General features: G+C 38.9%; 1 protein-coding gene across 3 annotated transcripts in view; it reads right to left on the bottom strand.

The window, feature by feature from the left end:
* Positions 1–112: 112 nt before the first annotated feature.
* ACBD6 (acyl-CoA binding domain containing 6) overlaps positions 113–20313 on the bottom strand; it is a 223403-nt gene continuing 203202 nt past the window's right edge. For 2 of the 3 annotated variants that reach the window (XM_030823916.1, XM_030823917.1), the window contains one exon: positions 946–1234. In XM_030823916.1, coding sequence (XP_030679776.1) covers positions 1080–1234 — 155 coding nt within the window. In that variant the 3' untranslated portion in view covers positions 946–1079. Of the gene's footprint in view, positions 132–945; positions 1235–20313 lie in introns of those variants that run through there. The other variant, XR_004032595.1, reaches the window with a different exon arrangement.

Here is a 20313-nt window from a genome sequence, read left to right as displayed (position 1 = left end):
GCACCTGTAGTCCCAGCTATCTCAGCTACACAGGAGGCTGAGGTGGGAGGATCCCTTGAGCCCAGGAGGTTGAGGCTGTAGTGAACCATGATCACACCACTGCACTTCAGCCTGGGTGACATAGCGAGACCCTGTCTCAAAAAAAAAAAAAAAAAAAGTGGCATACTGGTCTATCCTTTAAGTTAAAATGATAGCATACTTGTCTACATTTTTAATAAAAAACAAAAGCTCTTCTGGTATCCAGAAGTAACTTCACATTAAGATATTGGATAGACCCAAATAGACCTAACAGTTCAGATCTAAGCTTTTTTTTTTTTTAACAGAGACTGCTGCTATATATGACATGGTCATTATAGACAATTAAAAGAGCCCTAATGAAATTCCTTTCCCGTTTAGTGAAGGTGAGTTTAAGGAATCTGACCTAACCCTGATGAATCCTCCAGAATCTGTTTCAATCCTAGAGTGAAAACAGAGTATTATTCCAAAATGCCCCAGGGTTTTGAGATTTTCAGTAAATCTAGTTGTTCTGACTTCTACACCCCTTATGTGACAAAATTCTGCTTTCTCCTTTGCTTTCTTTTTCTTAACACCCCTCTTCTTTCCTATCTTCCCAATTCTGTCTGCCAAAAGAATAGACATCTTAGCTGCCTATTCAGACCAGGTGTACAAAATGCTACAAAAGATCATTTGATCTCTACCATGTTGGGATGGCATGAAACTTTCCCTAATGGTTACATTTGCTTCTGTATGTTTTTTAAAAAAGCAGCCATGCTTAATATTGTGAAATATGATCTGTCTCCTCTTCTGCCCATCCTCTAAAGCAGTGATAAATTTCAGAGCATGCTCAGCAGAATTGGATTATATTATGCACAGTACACATGTTCATTACTAAAACTGTACTGCCTAGAATGTATGCAAGAAGAATGAATTGCTGAGACTTCAAAATCCCAGTTCCACAGAACTGATTTTATTAGCCAATACATACCAAAGACGGGCAGAAAAAGAAGTATAATTTCTGTAGTTTTCTTTCATAATGGAAGCCTTATGCTATTACAGACTGCAGTTTTCCAGTCTTTTGATTAAGCCTTGCCAGTTGTGTGCTGCTGCAGCACCAAAGAAACTGTTTTGCAGCCTGTCACCTCCTCTGGCAGGCAGCCATCCTGGTCTCGGAGAGTGGGGTCAGCACCAGACTGGAGCAGCAGCTCTACAATATCCAGAAACTCACAGGCAGAGGCTGAAAGGAAAATTGACAAATATGAAAACAAGTTTACCACGAGACAGAGAAACTCCTCTACTTCAGCAGGAAAGGAAAGTGCTGAGCAATAAGGAATACTGAACAAAGAGCAATGTTACAGTGGCTGAAGGATGATCAGGCCTGGTAATGAGAACTGTGGTATTATGCTAGATTTTCAAGCCTTAGGAAAATCAAATTTACCTTTTTGGTTGTCTAGAAACACACACACAAACATATATATATTCTAAATTGTGAGGCTTTTGGGCTCTAGTCTTTAAGAATGGGATTAAGGAAAAGAATAAAAAATAGTATTTAAGTATCTATTTTACTTTGATCTTTCTCTCAGAATAATGATACATGTGCAGGATATGTCAAAAGGCTAAAAATACTGTAAATGTCAAATAAAATGGTTTGTTTTGTTTTTGAAGAGGGGATAAGTGGGTAACTAACTGAACTTTACAATTTGTAAATTAAAAAAAAAAGCTGGCCCAGTAATCAGACCATTCTTTTACAGGAACTAAAAAAAAAAAAAAAGGGGCACCAATGGGTGTTAACTGATAAGTTCAAGGTATAGGAAGGGAAAAAAAGGGCGTAGAGATATCAAGACTTATAAATATGGTATGGTATTGCCCCAAAACGGAGAAACAGACCAGAAGCTTAGAACAGAGGGTGATCTATCCTTCTGCACACATATGAAAACTTAATTCATGACAAAGCTGGCAGATCAGTGGGGAAATAAAGACCCAATGATTAGATGGTGTTGAGACAACTGGACTCACTAAAGGCAAAAAGAGGCACCAGATGAAACATAAATGGCAATAAACATATAAAAAGATGAGCATTCCACATTATCAGGGAAATGAAAATTAAAACCAGGAGATACCATTTCATACCCACTAGATTGGTGAAAATTAACTTTGACAGTGCCAAGCACTGATAAGGACTGGAGCAGAGAAACCCCTTTAGATGTCAGAGTGTACACCGGTGTTGCTATTTTAGACAACACTAGAGCATTACAGGTTAAACCTAAACACACATATACCCTCCAACCTAGCAATTCTACTTCTAGTTATACACTTTTGCATGTGTTCTCCAGGAGATATTTGCAAGCATGTACACAGCAGCACTGTTCACAACAGACCCCAAATGTAAACAGCCCAAACGCTCATTAATGGCAACATACAGATAAAGTATCGATCACTTGTACAATGAAATCCTATAGAACACTGGAAACTAATGAACTATAGCTTTACACAACATGGGTTTATCTCCAAAACATAATGTTGAAGGGAAAAAAACAAGTGAGAAGAATACATATGATATGATTTCATTTAAACAAAATTTTGAAAACAGGTAAAACTGAAGAATATTATTCAGACATACAAATATGTACTGAAACTACAAAGGAAATCATTAATATAAAATTTGGGATAGTGGTAATCTCTCAAAGATTACCACTAGGGAAGGCCATATGATTTGAGAGGCATGCACAGGAGGCTCAAAGATATTGGTGATGTTCTATTTCTTAAGCTAAGTAGTGGGTACATTTTTAAAAGCTTTGTTTAAGTTCTTCATATACATTTTATATACTCTTTCGTAGCATGATTATCACACAATACAGTGTGTGGGTTTTTGTTGTTGTTCGTTTGTTTTAAGAGAAAGAAAGGGTATGGAGCTGAATTTCACAGACTTTTTGAGACAGGGTCTGGCTCTGTCTCCCAACCTGGAGTGCAGTGGCGAGATCATGGCTCACTGTAGCCTTGACCTTCTGGGCTCAAGCAAATCCTCCCACCTCAGCTTCCTGAGTAGTTATAACTATAGGTGTGTGCTACCATGCTTGGCTCTCACTTTGGGAGTCTCACTTTGTTGCCCAGGCTGGTCTCAAACTACTAGGCTCAGGCAATCCTCCCGCCTTGGCCGCCCAAAGTGCTGGGATTACAGGCATACACCACTGCACCCGGCCCTATAGCCATTTTACTGAGCACATACTGTACCAGTCCTGTCAGGAATACAGGTAAGATTCCTGCTATTCAGAATGGATTGTAAATATGTAAACAACCAATTCTAACACAAAAGAATGAATAAGAACTGTGGCAGAAATACATACACTGCAAAGTCAGGGAGGAAGGAGGAGACTGAGGGATCAGTGAACACTACAAATTGGTAGTAAGATGTAAGATGAGCTTTGAAGGATCGAGCAAAATTTCTGAGAAGGAAAGGCATTGCAGAATGCGAAAATGCCACTAGCAGAGGCATGACAAGGAATGCTGGGAGAACTGTCTCTGCTGGCTCAGGGAAGCAGTACAAAGAGTTGAAAGTACAGAGGTTGGATTGAAGTCAAGTTATCTAGGGCCTTGAATCGGTCACACTAAGAAGTCTGAGTTTTGTCAAGTGATCCACAGGCATTTATGAGGAGTGGAGTGGCATAATTTGGCAAGCACTGATCTGATTTCTGTCCCTATAGTTTTGTCTTTTTCCAGAAATAGAAATCATATAGCATATAGTCTTTTGTATGTGGTCTCTTTCACTTAGCACGTTGCTTTTGCAATCCATCCACATTGCTTCAAGTATCAGTTCTTTCCTTTTGATTGCTGAGTAGTATTCTACTCTATGGATGTATGTAGTCATCTGGGCTGCTTCCAATTTTTGGCATTATGAACAGGGATCTTGTGAACAGTTGGGTAAAGGTCTTTGTGTGGTCCTGTTTTATGTTTTCACAGCTTGTGGGTAAATAGCTAGAAGTAGAATTGCTGAGTCATATGGCAAGTGAATGTTTAACTTTCCAAGAAACTACCAAACTTTTCTAAAGTTTTCATTCACACCAATAAGTATAAATTTCAGTTGCTTTGCACCCTTACCAGCACTTTACTATTATTAAAAATATTTTTTAGCCATTCTAGTTAGGTCTACGGTGGCTTTTCATTGTGATTTCTAACCTGTACTTCCCTAATGTCTAACAATGAACATTTCTCGTGTGCTTATTTGCCAACTATCTATCTTTGGTGATTTATCTGTTCAAATCTTTTGTTCATTTGTTAATAAGGTTGTCATTTTCTTATAAGAGGTCTTTATATATTGTGGATACAAAGTTTTTTTTTTCCAAATATATGTTTTATAAATATTTTCTCCCAGCATGTGACTTCTCATTTTTCTTAAGAGTATCTTGAAGAGTGGAAGTTTTTAATTTTGATAAAGTGTAATTTATTTTTTCTTTTATAGTTTGCGCTTGTGTTCCATCTAAAAAACACTTTGCCCACACCAAGATCACAAAGATATTCTTCCAGTTCTTTATCATTATTCCTCTTACATATACATCTAAGATCTTACCTTCCCAGTTAATTTTTGAGTAGGCTTCAGGCTCACCTTTTTGTTTTGTTTTGCATTTGGCTGTCCAACTGTTACAGCTCTATACGTTGAAAAGGCTATTCTTCCCTCCATTGAATTTTATGCTGGCATTTTTGTCAAAAATCAGCTGACCATTTGTGATTGGATCTATTTCTAGGTTATCTATCATGTTCCTTTGATCTATATACCTATTCTTATACCAATACAACATTGCCTTGATTTCTGTACTTTATAGTAAGTCCTGAAACCAGTGTGGGGCCTCCAACTTTATTCTTTTTCAAAGTTGTTTTGATTATTCTAGGTCCTTTGCTTTTCCATATAAATTTTAGAATCAACTTATAAGTTTTTACAAAGATCCTGCTGGGATTCTGATGGGGACCCCACTGAATCTATAGATCAATTTGGAAAGAATGGACAGCTTAACAATATTGAGTCTTTTGATCCACGAACAATGGTATCTCTTTCCATTTAAATTTTCCGTAATTTCGATAACATTTAGGAATTATACGCATACAAATCTTACACTTATTTTGTTTGATGTATCCCTAAGAATTTCATGTTTTTGAGGCTACTGCAAATAATATCTTTTAAAAATTCAATTTACTGTAAGCATAAAGAAAAACAATTAAGATTTATATACTAGCCTTGGTGTTTTTGAATTTTAATTTTCAATTGTTCATTACTAGCATATACGAATACTCTTCATTTTTGTATATTGATTTTATATCCTGTGAACTTGGTGAACTCACTTATTCTAGTTTTTTTTTTTTAATAGATTCTTGGGGTCTTATACATAGATGGACACATCACCTACGAGAAAAGGAAGTTTTATTTCTTCTTTTTAAATCTACATGGCTTTCATTTCTTTTTCTTGCCTTAATGCATTGGCTAGAACTTTTAATACAGTGTTGGATCAAAATGGAGAGAGTGGATATCTTTGTCCACAGTCTTAGAGGGAAAGCATTCAGCCTTTCATCATCAAGGCCGATATTAACTGTCGATTTTCTCAGGCTAAAGAAATTCCCTACTATTTCCTATTTCTATTTTGTTGTGAGTTTTTGTTGTTGTTGTTTTAATCACGAAGGGAAGTTGAATTTTGTCAGCCTTTTCTACATAAATTGATATAATCACATTTTGTTTTTTTGATCTGTTGATATGGTGAAATACTACGGTTCTCCATTGCCAAACCAACCTTGCATTCCTAGGATAAACACACTTGTACAAAATTTATTATCCTTTTTGTATTTACTAGGTTCAATTTGCTAACATCTTATTAAACATTTTTGCATCTATGTTCATAAGGAATATTGGCCTGTAGTTTTCTTTTCCTCTAAGGTCTTTGTCTGGATTTGGTTATCAGGGTAATTCTGGCTTCACAGAATGAGCTGGGCAGTGCTCCTTCCCCTTCTATTTTCTGGAAGCGTTTATGTGTAGAATTTTTTTTTTTTTTTTTTGAGACAAAGTCTCACTCTGTTGCCCAGGCTGGAGTGCAATGGTGCAAATGGCATGATCTTGGCTCACTGCAACCTCTACCTCCTGGGTTCAAGCAATTCTTCTGCCTCAGCCTCCCGAGTAGCTGAGATTACAGGTGCCCACCACCACACCCAGCTAATTTTTGTATTTTTAGTAGAGACAGGGTTTTGCCACATTGGCCAGGCTAGTCTCAAACTCCTGACCTCAGGTGATCTGCCTGCCTCACCTCTCAAAGTGCTGGGATTTTAGGCATGAGCCACTGTGCCTGGCCAATTTCATCCTTAAATACTCAGTAGAATTCACCAGTGAAGTAATCAAGGCCTGGAAATCTTGTTGTGGGAAAGTTTCTAGCTACAAATTCAATCTCTTTAATAAATATAGGGCTATCCAGATTTTCTATTTTTTATTTTTGTTTTTTTAAGATGGGGTCAGGTTATGTTGCCCTGGCTAGATGTAGTGGCTATTCACAAGCATGATCATAGTGCAGTGCAGCCTTGAACTGGCTCCAAGTGATCCTCTTCCCCAAGCCTCCCAGCTGGGACTAAAGGCATGCACTTCTATTTCCTTTTTTTCTTTTCTTTTTTTTTTGAGATGGAGTCTGGCTCTGTTGCCCAGGCTGGAGTGCAGTGGCACGATCTTGGCTCACTGCAATCTCCGCCTCCTGGGTTCAAGTGATTCTCCTGCTTCAGGCTTCTGAGCAGCTGGGATTACAGGTACACACCACCGCATCCGGCTAATTTTTGTGTATGTAGTAGAGACAGGGTTTCACCATGTTGGCCAGGCTGATCTCAAACTCCTGACCTCAGGTGATCCCACCCGCCCCAGCCTCCCAAAGTGCTGGGATCACAGGTGTGAGCCACCACGCCTGGCTTTCTATTTCTTTTTCAGAAAACTTTGGTAGTTTGTGTCTTTAAAAAAATTTGTCCTGGCCAGGTGCAGTGGCTCATGCCTGTAATCGTAGCAGTAGCACTTTGGGAGGCCAAGGCAGGCAGATTGCCTGAGGTCAGGAGTTTGAGACCAGTCTGGGCAACATGGTGAAACCCTGTCTGTACTAAACATACAAAAATTAGCTGGGCACAGTGGCGCATTCCTGTAATCCCAGCTACTTGGGAGGCTGAGGCAGGAGAATCGCTTGAACCTGGGAGGTGGAGCCTGCAGTGTGAGCAGGCTGAGATTGCACCACTGCACTCCAGCCTGGGTGACTGAGTGAGACCCTGTCTTAAAAAATAATAATAATAATAATAACTTGTCCATTTCATCTAAGTTATCTATTTCATTGGTACAAAATTGTGTATAATCTTTCCTTATTTGCTTTATAATATCTTTAGGATATGTACTGATATCCTTTCATTCCTGAAATTGGTAATTTGCTTTTTTTTTTTTTTGGTGTCGCATCTCACTTTGTTACTCAGGCTGGAGTGCGGTGGCACAATCATAACTCACTGCATCCTGGAACTCCTGGGCATGAGTGATCCTCCTGCCTCAGCCTCCTGAGTAGCTGGGACTTACAGGCTCAAACAACTATGCCTGGCATGTTTTAAAACATTTTTTGTAGAGATGGGGTCTTGCTATGTTGCCCAGGCTGGTCTCGAACTCTTAGCCTCAAGTGATCCTTCCACACTGGTCTCCCAAAGTGCTGGGATTACAGGTGTGAGCCACAGCACCCAGCCTGTTTCTTCTCTTTTTTTTCTTCCTTGGTCTGGCTAGAGGACTATGTTTTATTGATCTTTACAAACAACCGGTTTTTGATTTCACTGATTTTCTGTTTTGTGATTTTCTATTTCAATGATTTCTGCTCTGATCTTTCTTATCGTTTCACACTTTGGGCTTAATTTGCCCTTCTTTTTTTGAGGTAGAAGCTTGGATCACTGATATGAAATCTTTCTTCTTTTCTAATAATAGTATTTAATTTCCTTTAAAGCAGTGGTTTAGCTGCATCCCCCAATTTTTTTTTTTTTTTTTTTTTTTTGAGACGGAGTCTTGCTCTGTCACTCAGGCTGGAGTGCAGTGGTGCAATCTTGGCTTGCTGCAACCTCTGCCTCCCCGGCCCGGCTTAAGCGATTCTCCTGCCTCAGCCTCCCATGCATCCCACAAATTTTGACAAGAGTGTTTTCATTTTCATTCAGTTCAAAATATTTTATATAGGCATAACTTATTTTATTGTGCTTCACTTTACTGTGCATCACAGATAATGCATTTTTTTTCAAATTAAAGATTTGTGGCAACTCTATATTAAGCAAGTCTATCGGTGCCATTTTCCCAATAGCATTTGTTCATTTTGTGTCTCTGTATCACACTGTGGGGATTCTCACAATATTTCAAACTTTTCATTATTGTTATTTCTGTTGTGAAGATCTGTGATAAATGATCTTTGATGTTACTATTGTAATTTTTTTGGGGTGCCATGAACTGCACCCATATAATACGAATTTCATCGACCAACGTTGTATGTGTTCTGACTGTACCATGGAACAGCCAATCCCCCATCTATCCCTCTCCTTGGGTCTCCCTATTCCCTGAGACACAATAATATTGAAATTAGGCCAATTAATAACCCTACAATGAACTCCAAGTGTTCAGGTAAAAGGAAGAGTCACACATCTCTCATTTTCAATCGAAAGCTAGAAATGATTAAGCTTAGTAATGAAGGCATGTCAAAAACCAACACAGGCCAAAAGCTAGGCTTTTTGTGCAGTCAGCCAACTTGTGAATGCCAAGTAAAAGTTCTTGAAGAAAATTAAAGCACTATTCCAGCGAACACACAAATGATAGGAAAGCAAAACAGCCTTATTTCTGATTTAGAAAAAGTCTGAGTGGTCTGGGTAGAAGATCAAACCAGCCACAACATCCTCTGAAGCCAAAGTCTAATCCACAGCAAGGCTCTGGCTCTTTCATTCTACGAAGACTGAAAGAGATGAAGAAACTGCAGAAGAAAAGTTAGGAGCTGGCAGAGGCTGACTCATGACGTTGAAGGAAAGTTGTCTCCATAAAATAAAAGTTCAAGGTAAAGCAGTAAGTGCTGATGCAGAAGCGAGAGCAAGTTATCCAGAAGATCTAACTAAGATAAAGATAATTGATGAGGATGGCTACTACACAACAGATTTTCTTTTTTTCTTTTCTATTAGACAGAGTTTCACTGTGTCGCCCAGGTTGGAGTGCAGTGGCGTGATCTTGGCTCACTGCAACCTTTGCCTCCTGGGCTCAAGCGATTCTTGTACCTCAGCCTCCTGAGTAGCTGGGATTACTGGCCATGTGCCACCATGACTGGCTAATTTTTATATTTTTGGTAGAGAAGGGGTTTCACCATGTTGGCCAGGCTGGTCTGGAAATCCCGACCTCAAGTGACCCGCCCACCAGGGGCTCCCAAAGTGCTGGGATTATAGGCATGAGCCACCGTCTCCAGCAGCAGATTTTCAATGTAGATGAACCAGCCTCATATTGGAAAAAGATGCCATCTAGGATTTTCATAACTAGAAAGGAGAAAACAATGCCTGTCTTCAAAGAATAGGTGAACTCTCGGCCAGGCGCAGTGGCTCACGCCTGTAATCCCAGCACTTTGGGAGGCCGAGGGGGGCAGATCACAAGGTCAGGAGATCGAAACCATCCTGGCTAACATGGTGAAACCCCATCTCTACTAAAAATGCAAAAAATTAGCTGGGCGTGGTGGCATTTGCCTGTGGTCCCAGCTACTCGGGAGGCTGAGGCAGGAGAATAGCTTGAACCCAGGAGGCGGAGGTTGCAGTGAGCCGAGATTGCACCACTGCATTCCAGCCTGGGCAACAGAGCAAGAAAAAAAAAAACAAAAAAGAACAGGTGAACTCTCTTGTTAGGGGCTAATGCAACTGGTGACTTTAAGTTGAAGACAATGCTCATAAACCATTCCAAAAATCCTACGGCCCTTAAGAATTATGCTAAATCTACTCTGCCTATACTCTATAAATGCAACGACAAAGCCTGGATGATGGCATATCTATTTACAACGTGGTTTACTAAATATTTTAAACCCACTGTTGAGACCTACTGCTCAGGAAAACAGATTCGTTTCAAAATATTGCTCTCATTAACAATGCACCTACTCACCCAAGAGCTCTGATGAAGATGTACAGAGATGAATGTCAGTAGCTGAACTGGGTTTGGGTTTGTTGTTGTGATAGATAAGTTCAGTGCATCATTGCCTTCAAACTCCTCCAGTGATAGGATGCTGCTACCTTATGCTTAGTGTGGGGCTAGGGTGCTAGGGTTTTTTTTTTCACTATTCTTGCTCCACCCTTAGCTTTCAGCAGTCTCTGCATATCTGTACCACAGAGGAAGTCTCTCTCTCTCTACATTCTTTTCCCTCCTCCATCAATGGGCTACTCTTGCTTATTAGTCAGGGCTTGGCTCATGGCGGGAGTAAGATGGAGTTCTTTGTCCTTTTGGGCTGGTCTCAGTCTTAGGCAGGACCTCAGGGATGGTGATTTCTCTTTGTTCCTACACAACCCTCCCCCAAATGTCAGCCAAACTCTGTGGTGTGTGTGTATGTGGTGTTGGTAGTGGTGGGTGTCTTGGGTGGGAGAGACTTTCCTGCCCTGCCTTCAGTGGTGGGGGAATCTCTGCTTTATATCACTGCAAGAGTCCTAAGCCCAGGGCTTTCCTGTCCCTCCCTGAAGGCAGATTTTGCTTTTACTCTAACTTCAAAAGCAGTAGTTATCTACTTGAGCCCAGGAGCAGCAGGAGGGGAGGCCAGAAAGGCTTTCAGCTCCTCCTCTATGGCTTAAGGATTTGGCTTTGAATGAAATAAGAGTTTAGGATTGTACAACATGGTGGCTATAGTTGATAATAACTTACTGTATTCTTGAAAATTGTTGAGAGTAATCTTAAGTGTTCTCACCACAAAAAATGATAAGTATGTCAGGCAATTCATCTATTAATCAGCTCAATTCAGCCATTCCACAATGTATACATATTTCAAAACATCATGTTTTGAAACATATACAATGTTTATGTGTCAAAAATTTAATTAATTAAAAAAAAAGGATACAGGGAAGTGGAAACGTTTCATGCCTGTGTGCCACTGAAGAGGCTTTCTCTCTTCTATAGAAATTTCTCTCATGAGCACCCAGTTAATGAAAAAGAATGCAACTGAGGACTCCTTTTGGGTCTCAGGCTCCTAGTTACTCTAAAATGTCATGCTAGCTCACTTTAACAATTTGTTAATCTTAGCTGCTTTCTTCCTATTTTTATGGTGGCTGCCTCTTCTTCAGGTGTTCTGCCAAAGGTGAAACAGTTTGTGTGTCTTATAGGGGCTTGTTACTCTTTGAAATTCAGTTTATTTGGCTGCCATGAAACCTCTGCTCTCCGATGTGTTCACAAAAAGTTATGATTTTGTAGACTATCTTTTTCTTTTGTTAGGGTAAGAATGAAGTTCTCTTGCAGTTTTCTACATCTTAATAGTGGAAGCAGAACTCCCTAGGGGTTTGTTTTAAATGATTTAGCAGTGATATTTCTTCTTTTGCTCTCTAACGGTACTTAGGTAAAGATAAAGTAGTTTCTCTGGTTCCCTTGACCATCTTTTCTCCTTGTGTGGGTGCTTCCAGCTTAGGGCTTCATGGCTATGTGCTGTGAAGTGTGCATAGAGCCGACAGCCAAAACCAGGTTGTGATAGGTACTTGGGATAGATTTTGTGATCCTTTACATTACTTATCTTGATAAGCTTAGGCACCAAACTCTAATCCATACCCATATAAGCTCAGAGGTTCTTCTAAGTGAACCAAAGTAGAGGGGAGATTTTTTTCTGAGCTAAAATCAGACCATTTGTGAACACTATCTCTGCCTTCAGTGTCATGGGGTTTCTTAGAAGGCTACCAAGGTATAGACACTAATATCTGACGAATGGAGAATAGGAGAAAATGTAGAGGGAGGCAAGAATTGCCTATTCCAACCCCAGGGTCACTGCTGATTGGCTGAGATCATAGTTTTGGGTAGCTCCTGAGACTCAAGAGCTATTCTGCATCTTGAGGGATGCCACAGAAAGGGAGGAAGAGAAGGTATCGTCTTTACCAAGGCCGAGGATTCAAGAGAGTGTTTAGGATTATAGTATCTTTTTGAGACTTTAAAATTGACTCCCAAAATAATTTTATCATTATTATCATTTTTTTGAGATGGAGTCTCACTCTTGTTGCCCAGGCTGGAGTGCAATGGCACGATCTTGGTTCACTGCAACCTCTGCCTCCCAGGTTCGAGCGATTCTCCTGCCTCAGCCTCCTGAGTAGCTGGGATTATAGGTGCCCACTACCAAGCCCAGCTAATTGTTTTTGTATTTTTTAGTAGAGATGGGGTTTCACCATGTTGGCCAGGCTGGTCTCAAACTCCTGAGCTCAGGTGACCCACCTGCCTTGGCCTCCCAAAGTGCTGGGGTAACAGGCATGAGCCACTGTGCCTGGCCCAAAAATAATTTTAGTCAACATTTTTCATTTTAAACTTCTGAAGGGTTTTATCATGAATCACTGTATACCAAATTGGATTAAAATGAAAGACAATCTCTTATAAAATATAATAAAGTTGAAGACACATTGCCTTATATCAAGTAGCTGTGAAAAAAAGGCTATTTATCCTGCATAGAGCTAGCTACTTTAACCTTTACACTGCAGTTATTAGTATCAACTTATTGTAAGAAACACTTAGGTTTTATAGGACCTTTAGCAGTGTCACAGGAATAAACTTCCCATTGTATAAATCTATAATACACAATAATAACCATCATGATCTGTCAGATCACGCTTGGCTCAATTCCAACCCAACAGTTACGCGAGAAGATCAGGGCTAAGTAGATGTGTGCTATGGCTGAAGACACAAAAGATGGCCATCTCAGACAAAGGGACATTAATTACATTTATGCTGTATGATGATGTGACCATTCCAGTGGTGAGATATGATATAATCTATGGGCACCAACCCAGCTATGGAGCTTAAGAATTTAAGTTCCACATCTAGGGAACTCTAGTCAACCAGCTATGAAAATGCTACCTGAGGCGAATAATAATTCCCTAACTTGACAGATGTGAATGAAATTTTACCTCAGGTCTAACTATAATGTGAGATATGAATTTGGAATTTAAGTTTGCAAAACAGTAATTCAGAGCAAGAAATATGGCATTCATATGAAAGGAGTTTTATTAACAAATGCCTGGGAGTTATGCAAAGACAGACTTACATGACAGCATAAACAATGAGGAAGTTATATAGATAAAAAAGAATGAGACTGAGTAACTTAAAGGACAAGGGTCCTTCTAAACCACACGGGTGCATCTTATCCTGATATGAGGAGGCCACCTGCAGTATCTCTTGGAGACTCACTGTTGAGAGGCATCCATTATGTTTATGTTAGCACAGAGCCTACTTGCACATATAGTTGCCCAACAAATAGTTGTTGAAAAAATATGCTTTGTAGCCCGCAATGAGATGCTGAAGTACTTGAGTATATGCTTCTTTTTGCATTCTCTTCTCTATCTAGCATAATGCTGGGCACTTACTGTTTGCTCAACATTCATTAGTTAATTGATTTCTCTCTTTTGGCATCTTCAGTGAAACCCAAGTCATAATGTAGAGTGGTCTTTCAGAAATGTGTACTCTGCCCACCCTTTCAAAACAGACAAAGGCAAAGAACATGAGAGAGAAATGAGGAAAGGGTGCTAACATTTTACCAAATTAATGAGGGGATATACTGGTGCCCACAATGTGCTGGGAAATACAAAAACAGTCATAAGCCCATCTCGGAAAAGCTTGAGCAAGTCTATAGGGATTAGAACAGTTGCTGAATTTATGGTACCCTGGGAACCTCTATTTGTCAAGTGCCATAGAGGCAGCCCTGACACTGGCACAGGTGAAGATGAATTTCCATTCAGAGCAGTGAGCCTTCTGACTCCATTAATCCTCAGGGTTTTGATGATGAATTTCTTTCTTTTTTTTATTTTATTTATTTTCACTCTAATGCCTCCTCCCACTGCCCTGTAACAGTGTGGAGGTAACAGAACAGATGGTGCTTTGCGTGGAAGACTGAGGGCTCATGAGGATACAAAGCCTGCCCACTCTGAAATCACATGACTGCACGTGCAAGGAAAAGCCTTGATTTCCCCTGGGAGACACAGATGCAATGATATTAGTATTCCCAGTGGAGGAAGAGGAGGGGAAGGCTAACAGGCCATTTATAAGTAAGACCACACTTACACCAATATACTCTTCAGCAAGGACCATATTTAATCATGAAATAACAGGAGGACCAATATCTGAAGATTAAAAAAAAAAACCCAGGTAAAATACAGGCATATAAGGGTTTTAGTATGCTGCCACACAAAGCCTATTTAGAATGAACTAGTAAGGACGTACAGTAGTAGAATACTGGCCTCTAGTTAACCTGCGATTGGCTCTGACCCAGTTCTAATCTGAAGAAGCCAGGATTTACAACCTGCTTAAGGATGGAGTTTGACAACTGCTATAATCAGAAGAGCTGTCAACACAAGGACAGCTGTCAAGCCCAACCATAATTCATAAAAAAAATAGCTAAGTCCCCAAAGACATCCCCAACACTGTCTGCACTCACTGGATTTAACGATACTTATGGTTTTATGAAAGTTCCAAGAGTAGGTTGAGTCCTGAAATAAAATAAAATCAACAAATAGTAACTGACTGCCCACTAAATAAAAAGGGTTAAATAATATTAAGTGATTAAATGAATAACAAATATGCCCAGCAGGTTCTCTGGCATATAATAGGTGCTTAATAAATGGTTATTATTATTATTACATGCAAGACTGTTTTGACTACCTTAAAAACTGGCAAGAATCCAGTGACCTAGTGAAAAATTATAAATTAAAAATAACCCACTCCTGTGATTATGAATTAAACTTAAAATAGTAATTTTTATTAAATATTCCTGAATTGTCAGAATATTTTAGTTTTATATATTTGTAATGCCAGAACTTCTAGGGATATTTAGTATTTGATTATCTTAATTTTAACATACATGGCATTTGTTTTGTTCTTTCCATGATGATTAATATAACCTGAGAGAAATAGAAGTTCTAGATCAATTTTAGGCAAGATTTCTGAATCAGGGGTAATTTTTATTAATGTATAAACTCTTGGTGAACAGAAATAAAAAGATAAAAGCACACAGATAGACAGAAATATTGATATACATTTACTCCCAAGTACAGTCTTGAAAACTAGCCTTGAATCACTGACCAAGGTAACTAATAAGAAAAGATTTTCTTTAATTTCATTTCTATAAAAGATTATCTTCCACAAAATAATGTCTTCCTTAAAAAGACAGCAGGACTGTAATTATTTATGAAATTATGAGAAGACGTCTGGAAGTAGAATCAGAAGACGTATACAAGTGTCTTGGCACTGCAACCTACAGCTTGGATTATCCTGTCAAGGTAACATCTCTGAACTGTAGTTTTTCATCTAAAAATGGGGGAAGGCAGTACCTAGCTCAAACATTTGTAGAAAAGGCTAAATGAGATTTTACAAAGAAACAATAACACTGCTACTGTATATCTGCCTAGGTTTAGACTTTTTTGGTGTCTGTATACTGCTTAAAGAGTATAAAATGCACACAGAAGAGTACCAAAATCATATACAGTTGAGCCTTGAACAACATGGGGGTTAGGTGTGCCAACTCCACATGAATTAGAAAAGCCACATACAACTGCTGACTCTCTGAAAACTTAACTACTAATATTCTATGGCTGACTACAAGCCTTACCAGTAAAGAAACTGTCAATTAACACGTATTTTGTATGTTATATGTCTTCTTAACAATATAATAAGCCATAGAAAATGTTATTAAGAAAATCATAAGATAAAATACATGTATAGTACTGTACTGTATTAATTGATGCTGTATGTTGCCTGTTTCCAAGATGAATCATCTGTCTGAAATGGTGGCTACTGCGGTGGCAGACCTCAAGCTATGGTACGTATCAAGCAACTTAACTTTTTCTTGCAATGTCATACTTTCCTTCTCGGGAACACTTCCAGCATCACTAGTGGCATTTTGTATGGGCCACCTTGTGTTATTCAAGGTTTATGGTAGTGTACTAAACACAAAAAATACAAAAGAACTGCGAGATCACATTTTACTGTGATACACCAATTTACTGGAGAGAAAAACTGCTCATGTAGAGATGACCAGCATCACCTGGCACTTTAAGCAGACTGGCAACACTTGAGCTCACGGTAATAGCAACAGGAGGTATATACAAAATTATTACAGAACAGTATGTACTACAGTTAATTTTATGCAGTTATGATTTAATATTGCATTTTTACAATCCTTTACATTTTTCTCAGCTTTGGTGCCATGAACAGTCTGTGTTTGTGTGTTTAAGTTTTGATAAATTTTAACTTTTAACAATGGATTTGTGGGGGGGGAGGGTGGAGGGATAGCATTAGGAGATCTACCTAATGTAAATGACAAGTTAATGGGTGCAGCACACAAACATGGCACATGTATACATATGTAACAAACCTGCACGTTGTGCATACGTACCCTAGAACTTAGAGTATAATTAAAAAAATAGATTTGTGTATATTTTATGATGGTAAATGATGAAATAGACTAGTATCTACATATATTTTATGCATTCATGGCATATGTAACTTTTCCTTAATTTTTTGATATTTCTAGGCTGCAAAATTGAGTTTTTTTCAAGTTGTTGCAAATCTCCAAAATATTTTCCAATATATTCATTTAAAAAAAAAACCCTGCATATGAATCTGGGTGCTCCTGTATTGGGTGCATATATATTTAGGATAGTCAGCTCTTATTGTTGACTTGATCCCTTTACCATTATGTAATGGCCTTCTTTGTCTCTTTTGATCTTTGTTGGTTTAAAGTCTGTTTTATCAGAGACTAGGATTGCAATCCCTGCCTTTTCTTGTTTTCCATTTGCTTGGTAGATCTTCCTCCATCCCTTTATTTTGAGCCTATGCAAGTCCTTAGGGACCAGGAAAGAGACTTAGACTCCCACACAGTAATAGTGGGAGACTTTAACACCCCACTGTCAACATTAGACAGATCCACAAGACAGAAAGTTAACAAGGATATCCAGGAATTGAACTCAGCTCTGCACCAAGCAGACCTAATAGACATCTACAGAACTCTCCACCCCAAATCAACAGAATATACACTCTTCTCAGCACCAAACAGCACTTATTCCAAAACTGAGCACTTAGTTGGAAGCAAAGCACTCCTCAGCAAATGTAAAAGAACGGGAATTATAACAAACTGTCTCTCAGACCACAGTGCAATCAAACTAGAACTCAGGATTAAGAAACTCACTCAAAACCACTCAACTACATGGAAACCGAACAACCTGCTCCTGAATGACTATTGGATACATAACGAAATGAGGGCAGAAATAAAGATGTTCTTTGAAACCAAAGAGAACAAAGACACAACATGCCAGAATCTCTGGGACACATTCAAAGCAGTGTGTAGAGGGAAATTTATAGCACTAAATGCCCACAAGAGAAAGCAGGAAAGATTTAAAATTGAAACCCTAACATCACAATTAAAAGAACTAGACATCATTCTCAGTAAACTATCGCAAGGACAAAAAACCAAACACCGCATGTTCTCACACATAGGTGGGAATTGAACAATGAGAACTCATGGACACAGGAAGGGGAACATCACATTCCAGGGACTGTTGTGGGGTGGGGGGAGGGGGGAGGGACAGCATTAGGAGATATACCTAATGCTAAATGACGAGTTAATGGGTGCAGGAAATCAACATGGCACATGGATACATATGTAACAGACCTGCACATTGTGCACATGTACCCTAAAACCTAAAGTATAATTAAAAAAAAAAAAAAAAAGAACTAGAGAAGCAAGAGCAAACACATTCAAAAGCTAGCAGAAGGCAAGAAATAACTAAGATTAGAGCAGAACTGAAGGAGATAGAGACACAAGAAACCCTTCAAAAAATCAATGAATCCAGGAGCTGGTTTTTTGAAAAGACCAACAAAATTGATAGACCGCTAGCAAGACTAATAAAGAAGAAAAGAGAGAAGAATCAAATAGATGCAATAAAAAATGATAAAGGGGATATCGCCACCGATCCCACAGAAATACAAACTACCATCAGACAATACTATAAACACCTCTACGCAAATAAACTAGAAAATCTAGAAGAAATGGATAAATTCCTGGACACATATACCCTACCAAGACTAAACCAGGAAGAAGTTGAATCTCTGAATAGACCAATAACAGGCTCTGAACTTGAGGCAATAATTAATAGCTTACCAATGAAAAAAAGTCCAGGACCAGACGGATTCACAGCCGAATTCTACCAGAGGTACGAGGAGGAACTGGTACCATTCCTTCTGAAACTATTCCAATCAAAAGAAAAAGAGGGAATCCTCCCTAACTCATTTTATGAGGCCAGCATCATCCTGATACCAAAGCCTGGCAGAGACACAACCAAAAAAGAGAATTTTAGACCAATATCCCTAATGAACATCGATGCAAAAATCCTCAATAAAATACTGGCAAACCGAATCCAGCAGCACATCAAGAGGCTTATCCACCATGATCAAGTGGGCTTCATCTCTGGGATACAAGGCTGGTTCAACATACGCAAATCAATAAATGTAATCCAGCATATAAACAGAACCAATGACAAAAACCATATGATTATCTCAATAGATGCAGAAAAGACCTTTGACAAAATTCAACAACACTTCATGCTAAAAACTCTCAATAAATTAGGTATTGATGGGACGTATCTCAAAATAGTAAGAGCTATCTATGACAAACCCACAGCCAATATCATACTGAATGGGCAAAACCTGGAAGCATTCCCTTTGAAAATGGGCACAAGACAGGGATGCCCTCTCTCACCACTCCTATTCAACATAGTGTTGGAAGTTCTGGCCAGGGCAATCAGGCAGAAGAAGGAAATAAAGGGTATTCAATTAGGAAAAGAGGAAGTCAAATTGTCCCTGTTTGCAGATGACCTGACTATGTATCTAGAAAACCCCATTGTCTCAGTCCAAAATCTCCTTAAGCTGATAAGCAACTTCAGCAAAGTCTCAGGATACAAAATCAATGTGCAAAAATCACAAGCATTCTTATACACCAATAACAGACAAACAGAGAGCCAAATCATGAGTGAACTCCCATTCACAATTGCTTCAAAGAGAATAAAATACCTAGGAATCCAACTTACAAGGGATGTGAAGGACCTCTTCAAGGAGAACTACAAACCACAGCTCAATGAAATAAAAGAGGAAACAAACAAATGGAAGAACATTCCATGCTCATGGGTAGGAAGAATCAATATTGTGAAAATGGCCACACTGCCCAAGGTAATTTATAGATTCAATGGCATCCCCATCAAGCTACCAATGACTTTCTTCACAGAATTGGAAAAAAATACTTTAAAGTTCATATGGAACCAAAAAAGAGCTCACAGTGCCAAGTCAATCCTAAGCCAAAAGAACAAAGCTGGAGGCATCATGCTACCTGACTTCAAACTATACTACAAGGCTACAGTAACCAAAACAGCATGGTACTGGTACCAAAACAGAGATATAGATCAATGGAACAGAACAGAGCCCTCAGAAATAATGCCACACACCTACAACTATCTGATGTTTGACAAACCTGACAAAAACAAGCAATGGGGAAAGGATTCCCTATTTAATAAATGGTGCTGGGAAAACTGGCTAGCCACATGTAGAAAGCTGAAACTGGATCCCTTCCTTACACCTTATATAAAAATTAATACAAGATGGATTAAAGACTTAAATGTTAGACCTAAAACCATAAAAACTCTAGAAGACAACCTAGGCAATACCATTCAGGACATAGGCATGGGCAAGGAGTTCATGTCTAAAACACCAAAAGCAATGGCAGCAAAAGCCAAAATTGACAAATGGGATCTAATTAAACTAAAGAGCTTCTGCACAGCAAAATAAACTACCATCAGAGTGAACAGGCAATCTACAGAATGGGAAAAATTTTTGTAACCTACTCATCTGACAAAGGGCTAATATCCAGAATCTACAATGAACTCAAACAAATCTACAAGAAAAAAAAAAACAACCCCATCAAAAAGTGGGCGAAGGATATGAACAGACACTTCTCAAAAGAAGACATTTATGCAGCCAAGAGACACATGAAAAGATGCTTATCATCACTGGCCATCAGAGAAATGCAAATCAAAACCACAATGAGATACCATCTCACACCAGTTAGAATGGCC

Source organism: Nomascus leucogenys, chromosome 12 (genome assembly GCF_006542625.1).
Source record: "Nomascus leucogenys isolate Asia chromosome 12, Asia_NLE_v1, whole genome shotgun sequence".
NCBI lineage: Eukaryota > Metazoa > Chordata > Mammalia > Primates > Hylobatidae > Nomascus > Nomascus leucogenys.
Note: the sequence above shows the minus strand (reverse complement) of the source record. Positions and strands in the feature narration are given on the sequence as shown.